Below are 19827 nucleotides of genomic sequence, written 5' to 3' on the forward strand. Positions count from 1 at the left end.
CCTAGTAGTTATTAGGAGACCTTGGGAGATCTCTGTGTCCTATACTCCTCATATCTGTATATGTCACCAATGAGCTTTAGCAAATGCCCCAGGAAGTCTAACTTTTTGTTCCTCTAGCTGTCGTATCAGCACTCCCCTCCAGTCTTGCTAGTGGAGGTGGAAAACAGCTGTGTGCCCACCTCCAAGCCCCACCTTCACCTCTGTCATGGGTCCTCTCCCCCGTTCCCTGTGCTCTCCTAGCAGCACAGGCACCTTCCTGGTTCTTGTGTGTCACCAGGCTTCTCGCCAGGGTTGCTTTATGGCTCAAAACGGGCACTGGGATCCTGTTTTATTGTCCACCTTGGATCCTTGGAGAACGAGAAACGAGAGAACGTGGCCAGTCTCCTAGTGGGCGGCATCCAAGCTGAGCCCTCTCCAGGGGTTTTCCAGAGTAATAGGCCAGGCACACGCAGGCAGAAAGGCATGAGAAGCAAGCAGTGGGAATGGGGGAGGGAGAGTTAGGGAAGGCCAGCGGGTGGAGGAGCAGGAGCTGGCAGGGTGGCGTCTGGCTGTTGATATCAAAGGAACAGGACTGTAAACCCAAGTTGGTACAGATGCCACCCTGTTCCTCTTCAGTAACCGGGCTGCAAGGTGGTTCCTCACAACCTCTTTCTCTTTCTTCCCCAGTTTCTAAGAGGGACTGAGGCCTCTTCTCTCAGCATGCTGCAAACCTGTGGTCTCTGATACTAACTCCCTCCCCAATCCTTGTTGTCTGACTGTACTATGTATGATGTCTTCTCTTACTCTGTATCTCTTTGTACTCTGTATATCAAAAGCTGCTGCTATGTCTCTCTCTTCTCTCTGTCATACTCTCTAGTATCTAATGATGTATTTAGCAATTTCTAAGCATAGTATATACCCTCCTCATTTGGGGCCATAGGGAGGAGGGTCAGTGTTTCTTCTTCCTCTCCTATATGCATCTCTCACACTGAATGGTGTTAGTCACGGAGATGATAAAAGGAAAATGGGAGCTAGAGGGCTGTGATCCTTCACAAACCCACACACACACGTGCACGCACACAAAGCCTTAAGCAGAAGAATGTCTTAGCGTCATGAGAAGATACAGAAATAGACTCTTCCTCCCTCCTCTTCCACATTTAGCACAGGGGAGGGTAAAATGGAAGGACTGCTTAAATTATACGGTGAATTTTCTTCAGACACCCCTCACCCAAACGGAGGGGTTCTGGGTGTGCACCTCTGCCCCCCGAAGTCTGCCTTTTGCCTCCCTCTTCCTGTGCCCCCTGGACAACCAAGAACATGGATTGCTCAAGGGACCACTTCCCTTTCTCCTCAAAACTCCTTTTGGTATTCTCTACCCCAGAGCTCATGACCAGAACCCAAAGCTGCTTAAAATTATTTTGAAAAATTGAGGAGGCCAACCCATTTCCAACAATCTGTCAAATGGTTGCTCATCTGTCCACGGTGATAGTTATAGCCAAGCGTAAGCAAAATGATTCCTTCTTTGGCTTTGGGGGTAAACAGACTGGAAAATTCCTGAGTATTTTTTTGCCACAGTGATGGGCTGGATTCATTTCTCTGTCCCACATTGGGCTGCGTGTTCTTCCCATCTCCACCTTTCGGTTTGGGGGCTTCCAGTTCATTGGCAAAATAGGTATCTCGAAATGCCTTCCTTTCAAGCTGGAGCCTGACTTTTCCCCGATGATACACATTAAAAAATGTTTTTTTTCCAAAAAGAATTCCCTCTGTAATGTCCTCATCTGGTATTAAGTGCACTTTAAAGAAAAGGGCAGGGCAGATTTTCCAGAGGTGGAGGAGCCCAAGGGCTTGACCCAGGGGGCTCCCACACTCCCTATGGAATTGACAGGACTATTGTTTTGTTTTCATATCCTGTCCTACCACATGGTGCTAAGGTGGCTTTCCAGGTAACTGCAGGGATGGAGAGTGGAGGTCACAAGCCAGTCCAAATCAAGAAATATAACCTGGTGTCCAGATAGCCAGTCTTATCTGGGATGGAAGAACAGGGTAGCAGGGCAACCCATCACCTAGTTTCTCAGTCAGGAAAGAAAGCTCAGTGTGAGTGTCAGCTGGTAAATACAGCCTGTATTGGCCTGTGACTCCTTCAAGGGAAAAAGTCCTTTCTCCCTTTACCTGTTAGGCCCTTTTTAGCAATTAAGGAGAAATGCAGGGAAAAAATATATATATACCAGAGGGGTGTAGAATAAATCCAAGGCGGTGATATTCAAACATTTTTCAGAACCAATCTTATATAGAACGCTGATATAAAGAATAGCTAAAAGTGACGCAGACCTGGGCAGTTTGCATTGTTGTTGTTTGGTGGAAAATGCTTCACTAGTTGAGGAGCCCTTGAACAGTCCTTAAGAGACCCCAAGGATTTTGTAGAGTAGATTGAAAACCACTGCTCTGAGGAAAGGGCTTCAATCTGGCTCCCCTGCCCCAAGCAAAGAGGGAAAGGGTGGGGTTGGTGAGCCACGCTGCCTCCAGATGCAAGTGGAGAGGAAGGAAGATACCTGTGCACCTGGAGACTTGTGCTAATGTCGGCCAGCAGGGCGCCCACGAATCCAGTGAGCTTTATGTAATCTTGCCACCAAATGACTCTTTTAAAAACACAGAAGAAAACGTGAAGGTGTAGGGCAGATGAGGAGAGAGGTGACAGAGGGAACAGCCTTCTTTTTATCAAGATGTAAGGGAAATGTAATTCACTTACATAAATAAGAAACGACACACACACAAAGCCTTCACCAGAAGCTTCACTCCACATCCTCCTCCTCCCCCTCCTCCCACCCCCCTCACCACATTCCTTTCAGAGAGCCAGGGTCTCCACGAGGGGCACCTGGCCTTCCCCCTCACATCTGCCAAAATGTTGCATGCCAGCGTGAAAGACAAACGAAACTGCACCAACCCCAGTGTGTATTTACTTGATGTACATAGATACCTTTAAAATAAAATAAATTCAATGATGGCTCTCCGGTGTTGTAAGTCTTTATCCCTCCCCAGTCTCACTCCCTTCCCTGCATGTAATGGCATTATGACAGCGTGGGATATATCCTTCCAGGTGTTTTTCCATATATTTACACGCAGGTTTTTTTCCCCACTTGACAATATGTCCTAGGGATCTTTTCATGTCAAGATACATATTTACCTCATTAAAAAAATACATGATTTTTCATAAACGTATCCTATAATTTATTCAACCATTCCACTATTGGTGGACATCTATCTAGGTTGTTTGTAATTTTTTTTTTTTTTTTTTTGTGGTACGCGGGCCTCTCACTGTTGTAGCCTCTCCCATTGCGGAGCACAGCCTCCGAAAGCTCAGGCTTAGTGGCCATGGCTCACGGGCCTCGCTGCTCCGCGGCATGTGGGATCTTCCCGGGCCGGGGCACGAACCCGTGTCCCCTGCATCGGCAGGCGGACTCTCAACCACTGCGCCACCAGGGAAGCCCGGTTGTTTGTAATTTTTAACAAAGAATGGTATCCTGTTTTCTTCACTGTTTTCCCCAGACCACCCTCAGCCCCAGCATCAGTTCCATCCCTCTAGTGCGTCTGCATCCCTCCCCCCGCCAAGAGCTCAGCTCTCTTGTCCCAAGATTGTTTACCACAATCACCCTTCTAACCCCCATTTTAGAGCATAGCCCTACCTGTCTTCTCTGCTCTTACTTCAAAGTTTCGGAGATAAGTGGAGAAAACCATAGGACCAAAACACTGGGGCAATTAAAAACAAAGAGCCCCAGAGGTAACTGGACCTTTGGTGCTGGTTTAACGTTCCTTCTGTGTGTCCCCGCTGTTTTCTCTCCCACTCTCCAGAGCAACTGGCCTAAACCCTCACTCCTCAAGATCCCTTCTCACCCTCCTGTCTTAGGCAACAACTTTGTCTGTTTTAAAGGGTAAATTAAGGTGACTGAGTGTGTGAAATTCTTCATCTCCCCGCCCCCCACCTACACACTTACCTCTGTCTACACAGATCCCTTTGCTTTCTCCCGTCTGACAAGTGATAAATCTCCCTTCTCTGGACTAAATCAAGGCCCTTCTAGATCTTCATTCCTGAGGTACTCACAAAGACTCAATATATAAAATAACTAATGAGAACCTACTGTATAGCACAGGGAACTCTACTCAGTGCTCTGTGGTGACCTAAATGGGAAGGAAATCCAAAAAAGAGGGGATATATGTATATGTTTAGCTGTACAGTAGAAACTAACAACATTGTAAAGCAACTATACTCCAATAAAAATAAAGAAACTAAAACAAAAAATATATAAAATAACTAAAAGTGATGCAGACTTGGGCAGTTTGCATTTGCTTCATTAACTTCTGTCTCAGTGATTTCTTCCCTTGTCCTTGGTAAGGTCTCCCTTAAAAGTGTGTTTTACTGTGTTTCTCTATAAGCCACTCCCCACCTTGTTTTCTCACAACCAAATTTCCTGATGAAGTCCCAGGCTTCCCTTCCCCACTTCCTCACCTCCTATTCGTCCCTCAGCCCACCTGGATCTGGCTCTTGTTCTGCAGAAAGTGCTTTCCAAAGGTCACTAGTTGCCAAAGACAATGGGCACTGCTCCTTCCATGTCTTGCCTCACCTTTCCATGACATTTGACACTGCTCTCCATTCCTTCCTTCTCGAAATTCAACTCCCTTGGCTTTTGTGACCCTGCTCTCCTGGCCCCTTTTACTTCTCCGGCCACCCCTTCTCAGTCTTCTCCCACTAGCCTCTCACATGGTGGCCTATACCAGGGTTCAGCCTTTCCTTGCTCTCCCTGGGACGTGTCATCCACACCTACGGATTCTTCGCAAAAATTAAACTTTTATCCCCAGCCCAGATCATTCTGCTGAACTCTGGGCCCATATGTCCGGCTGCCCTCAGGTGCCTCAAACACGGTCCAAATTGAACTCTTGTTTTCAACCAAAACTGCTCCTTTTCATGTCACCGCCATCTCTCTACACCTTAGCCAGAAGCCTGGGATTCATTCTCAATGTCTCCCTTTCCCTCAAATCCCACATCCACTAAGGATTTTACAAACTGACATCAAACTATACCTTTAGATGCCAGCCCCTTCTTTCCATCCCAATAGTCAGTGTTTTAGTTCCTCATCTCGTGCCTAGACTTTTGCAGTACTCTGGTCACCCTCCAGAATGATGCCTGAGAGGTCTTTCTAAAAGCACGAAACCCACTTACGGGATCTCCTACTTCGTAAAGAAATGCTTTCGGGTTAGCTTCAGGGCGGAGGTTACTCCTAGAAACTGGGCAAAACCGGAAGGCGGCGACTATGCAGCAAAGAAGTCCTAGACCGAGGGGTTAAATCAGGCCAGTCCAGGCAGCATCCCCTACGCCTGGATGACTGGTCTGGGCCTCGCGGACTGCTCGCAGCTCTCAGGGAAAAAGGCTTCGGTGCGACTCCCCGCCGCCAGGTGAGTCCAGCCAACGCGCGGGCGTTGGGGCAGAAGGGCGGCCGCCAGGGGGCGGAGTCAGCCTGCCCCGCCCTACTCGCGCGCCTGCGGGCCAGCCTCCGGTCACGTGACGGAGGCGCAGGTGAGCGCCGCTTCCGGGGTCGCGAGAGCGCATCGCGGCCGGCTCCGGCTTTCACTCGGTTGGGTGTGCGGGAGACTATGGCGTCCTCCTCGGTCCCGCCGGCCACTGTACCGACGCCGACAGCGGCTTCCGGCACAGGTTTCGGCTTCGCTTCCAAAACCAAGAAGAAGCATTTCGTGCAGCAGAAGGTGAAGGTGTTCCGGGCGGCCGACCCGCTGATGGGCGTGTTCCTGTGGGGCGTAGCCCACTCGGTGAGACCCGGCCCCGGCCCCGGCCTCGCGGAGGCCCTGTCCGAACCCCTCAGCTCCTCCGGGCTTGTCTGTTTCCAGGCTCCCGCCTCCGGAGCCCCTAGCGCTGCCACTTTTCCCCCAGGCTGTCCTGGTCCCTGCCCACCTACCCTCAGGTGTTTCACCCAGCGTACTTTCTCGCTCTAGACCTTTTTTTTTTTTTTTTTTTTTTTTTTTAACGTAGACTTTTGTCTCTCCCTCCATCCGTTACTCCTCTACTCTGGTTCCATCTTCCCCAACTGAAATCCAGCTCCCTGCCTCCTTCCAGTCAGTTCCAGCCTCAGGCCACGGAGACCGGCCGGGACCCGGCTCCGTCTGGAAGGACATTAGGGAGAGTAGCTCTTCTGGCTTGGTGGTGGTGAGGTCTCCGGTGAGAGTGTAAGTGTAGAAGGGGAGCGGAGAGGGTGACTGGATGAAGGGAATCGTTCACTTTTCCTTTGCACCTTGCTTTACAGCCGCCGTCAGTGACGTTGGAACCTTGGCTTTGGGGGAAGCTCCAGGCTTCCTGGACCTTCTAATCCTGCATGTCCCTTCCTTTCCCTTCCAGAGGTACAGCATTTCAGAGAAACTACCCCAGCCTGAGCCTAGTGGTTGCACTTACTCAGCACTTAATGTATGTAAGCCTTTGGTCTTAATTGCAACCCATTGCTGGCTGGAGTAATGGTATTTGGTGTAAGTGGGGGTCATCTTTGACCAAAGAGCTGGCTCAGGAGCTCTGGTCATGGCGACATTATGGTGGTGAACTTTAGAATCAGGGAACTGCTGTAGATGGTTGGCCTGGGAATCCGGAGGAGGCCAAAAGAGGCCGGCGCATCTACCTTCCTGAGGATACCTCAGGTGAAGGAAGCACAGCCATTGCTCCCCTTCCCTCAGATCTGGATTGGAGGGATGTAGTGACCTTGAATATGACAGGCAATGTTTAAAAAAATTATTTTTTAAATTTATTTATTTTTGGCTGTGTTGGGTCTTCGTTGCTGCTCGCGGGCTTTCTCTAGTTGCGGGAGCAGGGGCTACTTTTCGTTGCTGTGCGCGGGCTTCTCATTGCGGTGGCTTCTCTTGTTGCGGGGCACAGGCTCTAGGCATGCGGGCGTCAGCAGTTGTGGCACGCGGGCTCAGTAGTTGTGGCGCACAGGCTTAGTTGCTCCCCTGCACGTGAGATCTTTCTGGACCAGAGGTCGAACCCGTGTCCCCTGCATTGGCAGGCGGATTCTCAACCACTGCACCATCAGGGAAGCCCCCAAGCAATATTTTAAAAACTCAACTTCCTTGAAACATTATAGTCATGGTAGTGCTGTGGAGGTGGAAGGGGATGAGGAGGAATACAGTGTTTGTCACATTTTTATTTGTGGCTTAGAAAGTCATCTGGGGGTGTGTCAGCTCCCTTTTGCATTTGTGGCTCTGTGGACTGCTCCCAGCTCAGTCTAAGGCACTTGGTGTGGGCAAGGCTGATGGAGGTGGGCTGCCTCTGTTATGACTCATCCATCCATTCCTTTGGGAAACTTAAGAAGGAGGGTTTTCCTTTGGTAAGGATTGGGGAATTACACATAAGACCTGCCTCAGCTTCCCTAGGTATATATACTTTAGCCCCAATACCCCACCCTCCAGCCAGCACACATTTACTTCAAGGGTCTGGAATGGAGAAATTCCTTGAACATATGTCTTAGTGATGATTCAGCCTGCTTAACAGCAGGTGGCGAGGAGGGGGCATGAAGAACTGTAGCTGAATTTTAGGTTGGGAATGTCTCGTGGCTTTTTTTTTCCCCCCCTCTGGAGGAATATGTTCTGTCCTCCTTTTCTACTGAGAATGAGAGGAGTTGGTTTTTCATTGCAGTGTATGGGATTTAGGTTAGACTACACTTCATAACCTCTGTCGAATGATCAAGTAAGGATAGGCAAGGCATCTGTTTATTCAGTTAATAAACACTTCAGGACCACTGTGGGCCAAATATTGTGCTAGCTAGGCACCTGAGTGATGCAGACGACTAGAACTGGTCCTTAACAGAGCTCACAACCCAGGTGGGGAACTCACGTAAACTAGAGGTTAGAGTCAAGTGATAAGGGTGCGTGAAAGATACTGTGGCAACAGTGGGGAGAAAGCACATCTCCTGGGCGTTTCTTAGTGCAGGATCCCCCTTTCCACCCTGAATTAGCAGACTGCTGATTCTTGGGGCTGAGGAGAGCATGTGATGCTTGCATCCTTTGGGCTGTGGGTTGGCTTGACTTCAGTGAACAGATGCCTAATGAGCTCATATCCTTTGCCTGCCTGCATTCCCTCTGAAATCAGCTGTTTTCCTTTTACCTTACCTAGGCAGGTGGGGACCTAGTACAGAGAACTGGGTCAGAGTGGTCTGGAAGGACTGGTCCTGTTTGTAAGGAGATGCCTCCTTTGGGATATGGGCATTTCATTCTAGCTGCTGTCGACCCCTCAGAGTCCCCTTAACTCTCCTTGTACTTTGAAAATGCCTTTTGTTTCCAGTGGAGCATGGAACTGTTTGTCTTGAATGTCTTGAGTCTGCTGAGGGTCTTTGTTTTCTCTAGAATTTGTCACAGCTTTAAAAAATAGTCCAGAATTGCTTACAGAGTTTGCCTAATATAAAATGACTGTTGTGAGCATGAAGTTCCACGGGGGCAGGAGTGTAAGGGGCTGTATGCAAGGGTTGCTTACTGCAGGCCTTGGGCAGCAGAAGATGGCAGACACATACTCTCACCTTTGTCAAGCATATGCATAACCAGCGTTTTTAAGGGAATGAGGTTTGATTTGCCCTTTTCTGACTCTTGCCCAGACACAGTGTATAAGTAGCTCTCCACACCCCTACTCACTGCCTTCCTGTTCTTGTTTTGGCTTATCAGATCAATGAGCTCAGCCAGGTGCCTCCCCCGGTGATGCTGCTGCCAGATGACTTTAAGGCCAGCTCCAAGATCAAGGTCAACAATCACCTTTTCCGCAGGTATGTGGGAATCCCCACCCTTCTCATGTCAACCTTCCTAGAAGAGAGAATAAATAATTTTAAGAGTTAAGATTGAATGAGTTGAAGGTTTTAGATTTAGAAGGCAACTTACAAGTTGTTATTGTATTGTCTAACCTTCCTTCCAATGCAGAAATTCAGTATTTTGTAAAGAAACCACTAAAATAATTTCCAATGTTCCTTACACCCTTATCTATGTGTACTGGTTTACCTCTCCTCTAGCCTGGAGATTCACAAAGTAATAAATACATTTAGATGCCTTTACCATTAGTTTCTGAGAGGGACTCCCTGAAAGAAATACCTGAGTCCTGTAAGCCCTCCTAGTATCAGAAGATGCCATTCAAGACCTATTGCTTATTTAGGGATGTCTCTGACTTGCTTGAGATTTGGGAAATGCTGCTGTTTGGATGGGCAGTAGATTGCGGTTCTACTTAAGCCGCTTACCAGTTATGTGACTTCAGCAGGTCAGTCAGCTACCCCGAGCCAGTCTCTCTTTCTGTACAGTGGGAATAATACACCTTTAAAGGACCTCACAAGGGTTTTATGAGAATCAAGTAAGGTAATATGTGTGAAGGTGCTTTATAAAGTGTCAAGCCCTACATAAATATAAGGTAATATTGTTACTTTGTTTCTTATCTTGAAAACCCCTGTTGCAGGGAAAATCTGCCCAGTCATTTCAAGTTCAAGGAGTATTGTCCCCAGGTCTTCAGGAACCTGCGTGATCGATTTGGTATTGATGACCAGGATTACTTGGTGAGAGTCCATTGGGTGAGGATAGTCCTTTCTCCCTAACAGCTGGGGAATCTGTGGGACAGTCATGTTTGGAGAAATGAGGGCCTTCACAGGTATTCTTTACTATTTTGTGGTCACAGGCATCTAAAAAATCTGAAGAAAGCTATAAACCCTGTCCTTGGGAGGAAATGTAGATACATTAAAAATTTGCTTTCAATTTCATTTAGTCCATATATGGACACCAAATTTAGAACCCTTGCTCATCCTCTTACGTCAAGATTTTATCCACTTTCAGGTGTGTTCAGTTGGCCACTGTCCTAGGCTTGCATCTCCATATAAAGGGGAGGAAAAGAGCTTCTAGCCTATTTTGTGTCCCCAGGTGTCCCTTACCCGAAGTCCCCCGAGTGAAAGTGAAGGCAGTGATGGTCGCTTCCTTATCTCCTATGATCGGACTCTGGTCATCAAAGAAGTATCCAGTGAGGACATTGCTGACATGCATAGCAACCTCTCCAACTACCATCAGGTCGGGTCTCTCTCCAGCCTCGTTCTTCCCCTCCCTACTCATAACTCAGCTCCAGAGCACTTGGGAGACTTCCTATCCCTCTTCCTCCCTATAGCCCATTTTGCTCCCCAAGAAGCATTTGACATCATACTTTTGAAAACAAGGCATTTCAAAAAGAGAGCCTCTGCATACCGATTTGTGTTTGATTAAATAGAAGAGTTCGTGTTCCTTCTCATTTGGCACTTCTAATCTAAAACCGCTGTGAATTGATAGATACGTAAATGGTACATGTATAGCAAAGTATAAACTTTAGACTAAGTCAGAATTAGATGAAGTGTTAACACCAAATGTACTGTCAGGAGTAAATGCAGTTTGGGGAGAAAACCAGGATAAGTGCACAATTGGGATAGATTGGAGGAGAGAAGCCATGATCATATCCAGCCCTAAGTGGGATTAGGGAAACTATTCTATCCGATCAGATGAATTTGGAATGTGAAGTTTCTGGACTATTCTGGGAGTAAAAACATGCCTGAATATCTTTCTCCTGAAGAAAAATCTCACCAAAATCAATGAGCAAGGAATAAATGAAAGATTCTAAAAGAGTTTTTGGTTATTCAACAAATATTGGCTGTCTGTTGTTATTAGGTCTTATGTTAGGCAGTAGAGAAAGAGGTGAATGAAATGGCCGTGGCCCTTGAGTTTCTCTTGTTCTAATGGCAGAGACCAGTAAGCTAGCGTTAGTTAGCACACAGCAAGCTGCGTGCAAGGAGTAAAGGTATCTAGGGGATGCTCTGGGGTGGCAGAGGAAGACCATCCCAACTCACCTGGGGCAAGAGGTGCACTTGCAAGAGGTGCTCAAAGAGAGTTTTTTAGAGGGAGTATCCTAGAAGTTGATTCTTGCATGACTAGTAGGGACCAGCCATTGGACAAGGAGGAAGAGAGCACTCTAGGCAAAGGAAAACAGCACTTGTAAAGGCACAGAGCCATGAGAGAGCTTGGTGTTGTGGAACTGCAAGAAATTCAGTGTGGCTGGGATACGGTATTGTGGAAAAACAGGCAGGAGCCAGGCTGTGAGGGTTTTATAAACCACACAAAGAGTTTGGGCTTTATCCTGAAGGTGGTTTGCAGGGGAGTGATATATATGTTATTTAGAAATGTCCCTGTGTCAGCATTTTAGAGAATGGATTGCAGGAGGGAAATACTGAGAGTGGAGATACCAGTTAGGAGGTAATTGTAATAGTCCAGGTGAGAAATGACAAGGGCCTGGAGGGATGATGCAGTGGAGATGGAAAGGAAGACCTTTGGGAGAATTGTGAGAATTAAGGCAGAGGCGCTCCAAATTCCTGCTTAGGGATAACTGGGTGCCCAGTGACCAACAGTTGGGAAGCAGAAAAAGAAACAGGTTTTTGGAGAAGACAGTTCGGATTTTGGCATGTCGAGTTTGCGGTTTCTTCAGTTCATGCAGATATAGATGTCCCATAAGTGGTTGGGGTATGGAGTTTGGGAAAGAGGACTAGATTAGAAGTCTAGATTTCAGAACTATAGGTGAATAGATGGTAATTATCGCCATGAATGTATTATATCGGTTTGGCCAAAAAGTTCATTCGGGTTTAAGATTATGGATGTGTCGAGTGAAATGAAAAGAAGGTTGAGGAAAGAACCTTCTGGAGCAAGAAAAGAGCCCATAAAGGAGACTATGAGTTGTCTGACACCTTTTTTTTTTTTTAATGTGATTGCTAAGTTTAATTCAGCAGCTATACACACTCCTGCCTTGTAAAAATAACAGAATGCTCCTCTCAAAGTTACGTAGAGACGTGAGCACAAGTTTGCTGTTTTTAATACAGCTCTACAAAAAAGTTAGCGCCAAATGCATATAAAAGAAGTTTTAAGGCTTAATAAAAATACAGACTGGGGACTTCCCTGGTGGTGCAGTGGTTGAGAGTCCGATGCCTACCAATGCAGGGGACACGGGTTCGTGCCCCGGTCCGGGAAGATCCCACATGCCGCGGAGTGGCTGGGCCCCTGAGCCGTGGCCGCTGAGCCTGCGCATCCGGAGCCTGTGCTCCGCAACGGGAGAGGCCACAACAATGAGAGGCCCGCATACCGCAAAAAAAAAAATACAGACTACTAACTTCTCAATACAGCTTGGAGGCTGAGAACAGGATGCTAAGAGTTAATGAAACTTCCAAATACAGGCAGTCCCCAATGTATAGAGCATTTTCCAAATGCAAATGGCCTCCCCCATCTGGTTCAAAGGAGCAAAAACTTTTTCTTCTTCTGCTCCTCCCAGTGACCAGACTACCCTGGCTCTCTAAAGCCATGCCCACGGCCCCAAGGAGGGAAGATGGGAACAAAAGTAAGGCCGCGTGCTCACTGCTGCCCAGAGGCTCTGCTATGGTTGTGTTTTCCTCCTTCCCGCAGGCCTCTATCCCCAGCTCTGCCCCAGAAGTCCCTGCCAGGGGACAGATCTAGAGACCTCTTCCCCTGATGTGGCTGACGGTGAGGCTGAGACTGAAGCCCCAAGGGCCAGCACCATGTCAGGGTCTTTTTGGCGAGAGTTGTCAGATGCTTTTAATGATTTATGCCCTACTGCATTCCGCACAGGATTTGAGGATGGAGAGGAGTGGTGTGATGGGAGCTCAGGGTGAAGAGAGTTTTAAGGAGAGGCTGGTCAGTAGTATCAAGTGCCAGCCAGTTGAAATATGATGATGACCAGATACCCATGAGATTGGCAACTGCGGGATTTGAGGCAGTGAGGAGTAGAGACATTTCAGAGGAGAAATGAGGGTATAATCTGATTTCAGTCGTTTGAGAGAGAGGCAGTGGACTCATGGCTGACTAATTTTCTGAGAAGGTTGGCTGTGAAGAGAAGTAGGCAGCAACACTGAGGGAGATTGTAGCATTGAAAGAGGAATTTTTTTTTAAGAATCCAGATTATAGGCCATCTTGCAAACATTTTTACTGTGGGAGTCTAGCCCACAAAAGATCATTGGTCTAGATCAGTGGTCCCCAACCTTTTTGGCACCAGGGACCGGTTTCGTGGAAGACAATTTTTCCACTGACCGGAGCTGGGGCCAGGGGCGGGGGATAGTTCAGGCGGTAATGCGAGTGATGGCAAGCTCGCCCACCGCTCACCTCCTGCGTGCGGCCCGCTTCCTAACAGGCCGAGGACTGGTACCAGTCCACAGCCCGCGAGCTGGGGACCCCTGGTCTAGATAAAATCATTTTGTTGATGTAATTTCTACTACTGGTTCTGTGACTACTTGCGTATAAAGAGGGATAATAACACGTACCCTTCCCCATCTCAATAATAAAGACGACAGGAGAGATGGTGCTTTAAATTTGAGAGACATTATACACACGGGATAAGTGAAAGGAGATGATGGTTCAGAAACTGCATGGATACCAGGGGCATCTTTAGAAAGTCCCCACACCACTTCGGACCTTCTGTAGCCTCTCTACTTGAATCCCTATGGAACAGTAGCATTTGAATTCCCATCCCTGAGCTGCTCAGCCTCTTCCCCTTCCTTCCTCCCTTCCACCCCAGTACATTGTGAAGTGCCATGGCAACACACTGCTGCCCCAGTTCCTGGGGATGTACCGGGTTAGCGTGGACAACGAAGACAGCTACATGCTTGTGATGCGCAACATGTTTAGCCACCGTCTCCCTGTGCACAGGAAGTATGACCTCAAGGTAAGGAGAGGAGGTGAGGGCTGAAGGGGAGGCTCCTGATGACCTGAGGGTGGGGAATGGCCAGGGAGGGCACTGGATGATTCATTTTAAAGGAAAGAAGGCTGTGGGTTTGAGGACTTGCCGTAGGAGCTGGGTCCTGACTGTTCTTTTAGCCACTTCTGCTGACTTTGTGTTTGGGTCTCTCCACAGGGCTCCCTAGTGTCCCGGGAAGCCAGCGATAAGGAGAAGGTGATATAATTTTAGATGATAGGGTGAGGGATGGGGGAGGGCAGGTCAAAGGGACCTTTTTTTTGGGGGGGGGTTGGTGCTGTCAATGTGGATGTTTATTTATTTATTTATTTATTTATTAACTACATCTTTATTGGAGTATAATTGCTTTACAATGGTGTGTTAGTTTCTGCTTTATAACAAAGTGAATCAGTTATACATATACATATGTTCCCATATCTCTTCCCTCTTGCGTCTCCTTCCCTCCCACCCTGCCTATCCCACCCCTCTAGGTGGTCACAAAGCACCGAGCTGATCTCCCTGTGCTATGCGGCTGCTTCCCACTGGCTATCTATTTTACGTTTGGTAGTGTATATATGTCCATGCCACTCTCTAGCTTTGTCACAGCTTACCCTTCCCCCTCCCCATATCCCCAAGTCCATTCTCTAGTAGGTCTGTGTCTTTATTCCTGTCTTACCCCTAGGTTCTTCATGACAAATTTTTTTTCTTAAATTCCATATATATGTGTTAGCATACGGTATTTGTCTTTCTCTTTCTGACTTACTTCACTCTGTATTACAGACTCTAGGTCCATCCACCTCATTACAAATAGCTCAATTTCGTTTCTTTTTATGGCTGAGTAATATTCCATTGTATATATGTGCCACATCTTCTTTATCCATTCATCCAATGATGGACACTTAGGTTGTTTCCATCTCCGGGCTATTGTAAATAGAGCGGCAATGAACATTTTGGTCAAAGGGACCTTCTTGGGATAAAGAGGTAGGGATCCCCAGCTATTTATTCTTATCTTAAACCACCAAAAAGAAGAGAGATGTAGACTTTTCCTGATCCAGGGATTGTTTGGAAGGGGCAGTGGGAAGAGCTTCTTTGTCACTGGCATGGGTTAGTCCATGTGGAAGGTTTGGGGATGCGTGAAAATGTCAGACTTGAAGAGCAAAATGCTTACCAGCCGCCTCCCATACTGAGCTCTGTTTTCAAGCAGCTGTTTTTGCTTCAGAAGAAGAAAGAAAAGTCAGAATGGAGGTTCTGGACTGAAACCATAGGCAGAAAGTAGTGGGATGTGATTTGGGGTACAGCCACAGTGGCTGAGTCTGGGGAAGCCACCAGAGGTAAGAACAGGCTCTGGGCAGCATCCTAGTGTGAAGTCAGATGAGAGATGGGCTGTAAATCTGTCTCCCCTAGACACCCCAGAGTCAGAGACAAAGCCCTACATAGAGCAGGGTTTTCTGAGAGCGTGGGGTAAGGGCTGTATTCCCAAGATGTCCCTTTACCTATTCTCAGGTTAAAGAATTGCCCACCCTTAAGGATATGGACTTTCTCAACAAGAACCAGAAAGTTTATATTGCTGAAGAGGAGAAGAAAGTCTTTCTAGAGAAGCTAAAGAGAGATGTGGAGGTGATGGTTGGGGTGCTGTGGGAAATGGCTTTGTTTCCCTTTTTCGCTCCCCACAGGGAAGTTGCCCATTCACAATACGAGGGAACTCCTCCCCTTCCCTTTGGGTTCTCTGCATGTCGGGGAGTTGGGTGTGAGTCATGAAAATCCTCTAGAGGTGACTTATGGAGGGGGGTGGCTGGCTTGAGCTAAAAGAATGATCTTAGATACCCAGGACAATTAGGTAATAAAGGGCAATGGTATACTCCCAACCCTCAATTTTTACACTTCTTTTCCCCAGGAGGGCCCCAGAAATTCAGGGATGGAGGTATAAGGGTGGTACCTGGGAGTGGAGAGGGAGATCTGGGGCTTCTGATTTGTCAGTGGGGTCTCAGTTCCTAGTACAGCTGAAGATCATGGACTACAGCCTTCTGCTGGGCATCCACGACATCATTCGCGGCTCTGAACCGGAGGAGGAGGGGCCTGTGCGGGAGGAAGAGTCAGAGGGGGATGGGGACTGTGCCCTGGCCGGACCTCCTGCTCTGGTGGGCTCCTATGGCACTTCCCCTGAGGGTATCGGCGGCTACATCCATTCCCACCGGCCCCTGGGCCCTGGAGAGTTTGAATCCTTCATTGATGTCTATGCCATCCGGAGCGCTGAGGGTGAGAAAGAGCCTGGAAATTTTAAGGGTGGGGAGGGTGGTCCCTGGAGGACAGAGACCAGGGTGGTGGGTGGAGAGGCTGTTCAGCTTTTCAAAACAGATCTGACTGGTTTCTGGGGAGAGGGAATTGGGACTGTACTTGCTCTTCATTGCTGGTCTCTCTCCCCAGGGGCCCCTCAGAAGGAGGTGTATTTCATGGGCCTCATTGACATCCTGACACAGTATGATGCCAAGAAGAAAGCAGCTCATGCAGCCAAAACTGTCAAGCATGGGGTGAGGGTTCTCTAAAGCCTTTCCTTTCTTGTCTTGACTATTCAAGAGCCTCTTGTGCCAGAGCAGTGGGGTGGCAGAAGGATGAAGGGTTGGGTGTGGAAATGATCTGGAGTGGAACTGAGAGTGGGGAGTCGGGGAGGGGTGCGGGGCCTGACACCATGTTCCATACCTCCTCTCACAGGCGGGGGCAGAGATTTCTACTGTCCATCCTGAGCAGTATGCTAAGCGATTCCTGGATTTTATTACCAACATCTTTGCCTAAGAGACTGCCTGACTCCATGGTGACTGCTGCTGTGTGTTCCAGGTGGTGGGGTTCGGAGAGGCTTGGGGGAATTGTGGATATTCTGGCCACTACTTCTGCTCTTTCTCTTTTGCTAACTTCAGGCTACAGGCTTCTTCCATCCAAATAACTCAGTCTTGTTGAGTAGGCTCTTCCTGGCCCTCAGAAATACATTGTCCTCTCTCCTCTTCCTTTCCTTCTCCCTTCCCCTCCGACAAGTCTGCTTGCTTCATTAGAGTGTTACTGTTGACTCTCTCCCAAGTGCCTTGATCTTTGTAAAATGTCCTGTTGTTTCCATAACATAGGAGGAGCTGGGGGAAGGGTGTTGTTTGCCATCTTCAGGACCTGACTGGACAGATGGACCTGGCTCAAGCTGCTACTCTGGATGCACTTTGCTGTGTGGGATGAACTAAGAGTGTCTGAATTTTGCTGATAACTTTTTTTTTTTTTTTTTTTTTTGTGGTACGCGGGCCTCTCACTGTTGTGGCCTCTCCCGTTGCGGAGCACAGGCTCCGGATGCGCAGGCTCAGCAGCCATGGCTCACGGGCCCAGCCGCTCCGCGGCATATGGGATCCTCCCAGACCGGGGCACGAACCCGTATCCCCTGCATCGGCAGGCGGACTCTCAACCACTGCGCCACCAGGGAGGCCCTTGCTGATAACTTTATAGAGCTCACTGTGGCACACTTCCTTCCCGGTAGGCCCTGGGATGGAAGATTTTAAAAATACTACAGATGTGGGTGCAGGCATGCACACATACGATGGGATATGGCCAATCTTATGCGGCTGGGGTGGAGAATGGTGGGCGGGCTGGCAGCTCATGGAGGTGGGACCTCTGAGGACTCTTGTGATTATGCAGGGAATTGGAGGTCTCTGTTGAGGGTTGACTACTCTCCAGTCTCTTCCCTCACTCCACGTTCACCCCCACCAGAGATGGCCACAATGTTGAATCCTGGGTGAAGGTGTTTGACTGTTGCTGCTCTTCACCGGGACCTCACATCCCTCCTGGAGCTGGAACCCTTCATTGGGGGTGTGGCCAGTTCTGGAGGCTGGGAGGATGAACCAGGGGTATAAGGTTCACTCCCCATGTTAAATTTCCTTTCTTCATGTCTAGCCACCCCTAAGGTTTTAGACCCAGCAGATGGGAATATCTCTACCTGGGTTAACCCTGGTTATTTCAAGAGAACGGAAGGCTCACGTGTGGGAACCTCCGCTACTCCCTGGAAGTGTGCCCCTAGCGTACTTACTTCCCCTCTCCTTCCCAAACCCTTTTTCCAGTTGGATTTGTTATTCTGTTCGTCTTATACTGCTACTGTGTCTCTCAGGGGACAGATGGCCGCCTTTGTCATCTTCACTCCACCCCCAGAGAGGAGTCAGAGCCATAACCCGGCCCCCTCCAAAGATAGTTAATACGTGATATTCTCAGAATGTAGCAGACCCTGATGAGCTGAGATAGTGTACTCCCTTCCCCACAATGCCCTTGGGGCTCAGGCAGCCATTCTTCTTGTGATCCTACATCTCCCCTGAGGCTTCTGCACTTCTCTAAAACATAAAGATGGGCACCAGCGAGTGGCCTGTGGGGTACAAAGACTCTTGCCCTGTATCTGCCTGGACTGACGTGTCTCACGAGAAGTCATGAGGTCATAAAGGAGAATTCCTCCTACCCCTCCATCTTCTGCTCCAAAGGAAGTGACACGAGGAGTCCCTAGTTAAGGATTAGAGTCCCTATAATACGTTCCTGTCAGGAGGCTGATGGATCTTTTTTATTCCAACCATCCACCTTTCCCCTGTTGAATGCAATAAAACTCCATGACACCAGCAACTGTTGTTCTTTAGAAATGGGTTTTCTGACCATGTGGCTGATGTATCATAAGCATTATGGTCTTCTTCATTTGTTGCTTCTGTTTCCTTTCATCTTTTTTGTTTTATTAATTAATAAAAAAGATCTTGTGTATTTACTCCCGTTGCTGTCACTATATAGAAAATAAATTATTGAATCCAGATTCCTTCACAGAAATGCCTCTTCTTTCCCTCTTGCTATTTTGGAAGCCTGGGCTTAGGGATGCAGAGACCAGATGAAGAATTCTGATTGGTCTTTAAGGTGTTGGGTCCCTAAGGATGTAGGTTTCAAGATAGATGGCTGTGAACTTAAAAAGGTGTTGAGGAGTGTGCATGGGAATGGAAAACATTCCCCAATTTTGTGGGAGTTAGCTATAGGGGGGCCAGGGACAGCTGAGATTATGTGACCCTCCCTCTTCCCCCAGGGTTCTGGGCTAAATCACACTCCCAGCTCTGTAAAGGTGAGCACCAAGCACACATGAGCTAAAGGAGAAGGAATTCAGTGTTCGCGCAGGCTTCCTGGAAAGAAGTCCTCTGTCTGGAGGGCAGGAAGAGTACAGCAGGGTCCTGGGAAAGTAAAGAAGAAAGTGACCAACCATCCAGATGGAGAGGGAGTAAAGAAAAGGGGGTGGATTATCAGAAGTTGCTGCCAGTCTGGGATATCCATCCGGTACTGCTGGCTGAGGAGGTCTTTTGGCTGGTGGAAAAACCTGGCTTGATGTGGCCCCAGGGAAGTGAGTTGGACTGGGGGCGGAGATTGCTCTGATGTGGGAAGCAGAAGAGAGAAGAGCTTTTTTTTTTTTTTTTCCTTTGAGAGTTTTTAACTCTATTTCAACCATAGACTTGATACTACCGTCACTCCAAGGCATTAAAAAAAAAAATGTATTAACTTCTCATTCTGCACCAGCCTCAGTATCCCTGTTTGTGTAAAGAGAAAAATCAGAGACACTTACCAATACCCATCTGGGAGCAGGTTTTGCCGGGTCACAGAAGGTAACAATCTGGGAAAAGGCAAGCGATGAGGCAGGGGATTGAAATGGTTTAGTCCTGGACTTATTTTTTAGAACCAATGCTTTTTACTATGACTCTTCTTCCTACTCCATATTCCTCAAAGGCCTTTCTAGAAAAAGGATCACAGAGAAATTGCTCTCTCTTCCCCATCTACCTAAGCGACACTCCTCACCCACCCATCCACCACTAGCTCCCAGAAGCTGCCACGAAGCTGGCTGGGAAAGAAAAGGGAGAGGGCCCCCTCCCGGGAGGGGGAAGCGAGAAGGGTGGCGTCTCTAAGGGATTTGACCTCCCACCCTCAGTTCCACGATACCACCCCAAGCCTCCAAAGATTGGGACGGCGCCTCCATTTTTGTTTTGGGGCAGAAGAGCAGGGGCTTGTGGATAGAAGGGGTCAAAGGAAACGGTGATTATTACCCGTGAAGGGTAGGGGGG

General features: G+C 48.2%; 1 protein-coding gene across 3 annotated transcripts; it reads left to right on the top strand.

Annotated features, from left to right (window-relative positions):
- Positions 1-5622: 5622 nt before the first annotated feature.
- Positions 5623-16525, top strand: PIP4K2C (phosphatidylinositol-5-phosphate 4-kinase type 2 gamma; the record flags this gene model as incomplete). Of its 3 annotated transcripts, none has more annotated exons than XM_079714466.1 (10): positions 5623-5796; positions 8683-8780; positions 9455-9551; positions 9910-10053; positions 13580-13726; positions 13916-13954; positions 15239-15352; positions 15724-15991; positions 16160-16263; positions 16445-16525. In XM_079714466.1, 10 exons carry the CDS (start codon positions 5623-5625, stop codon positions 16523-16525), a joined length of 1266 nt encoding a protein of 421 aa, XP_079570592.1. The 3 variants fall into 3 exon arrangements, with proteins under 3 accessions (XP_079570592.1, XP_079570593.1, XP_079570594.1); XM_079714467.1 differs by having other exon boundaries at positions 8683-8757; positions 9486-9551; XM_079714468.1 differs by lacking the exon at positions 9910-10053.
- Between the last annotated feature and the right edge of the window lie 3302 nt (positions 16526-19827).

The sequence above is a fragment of the Hyperoodon ampullatus genome (assembly GCF_949752795.1).
Source record: "Hyperoodon ampullatus genome assembly, chromosome: 11".
NCBI lineage: Eukaryota > Metazoa > Chordata > Mammalia > Artiodactyla > Ziphiidae > Hyperoodon > Hyperoodon ampullatus.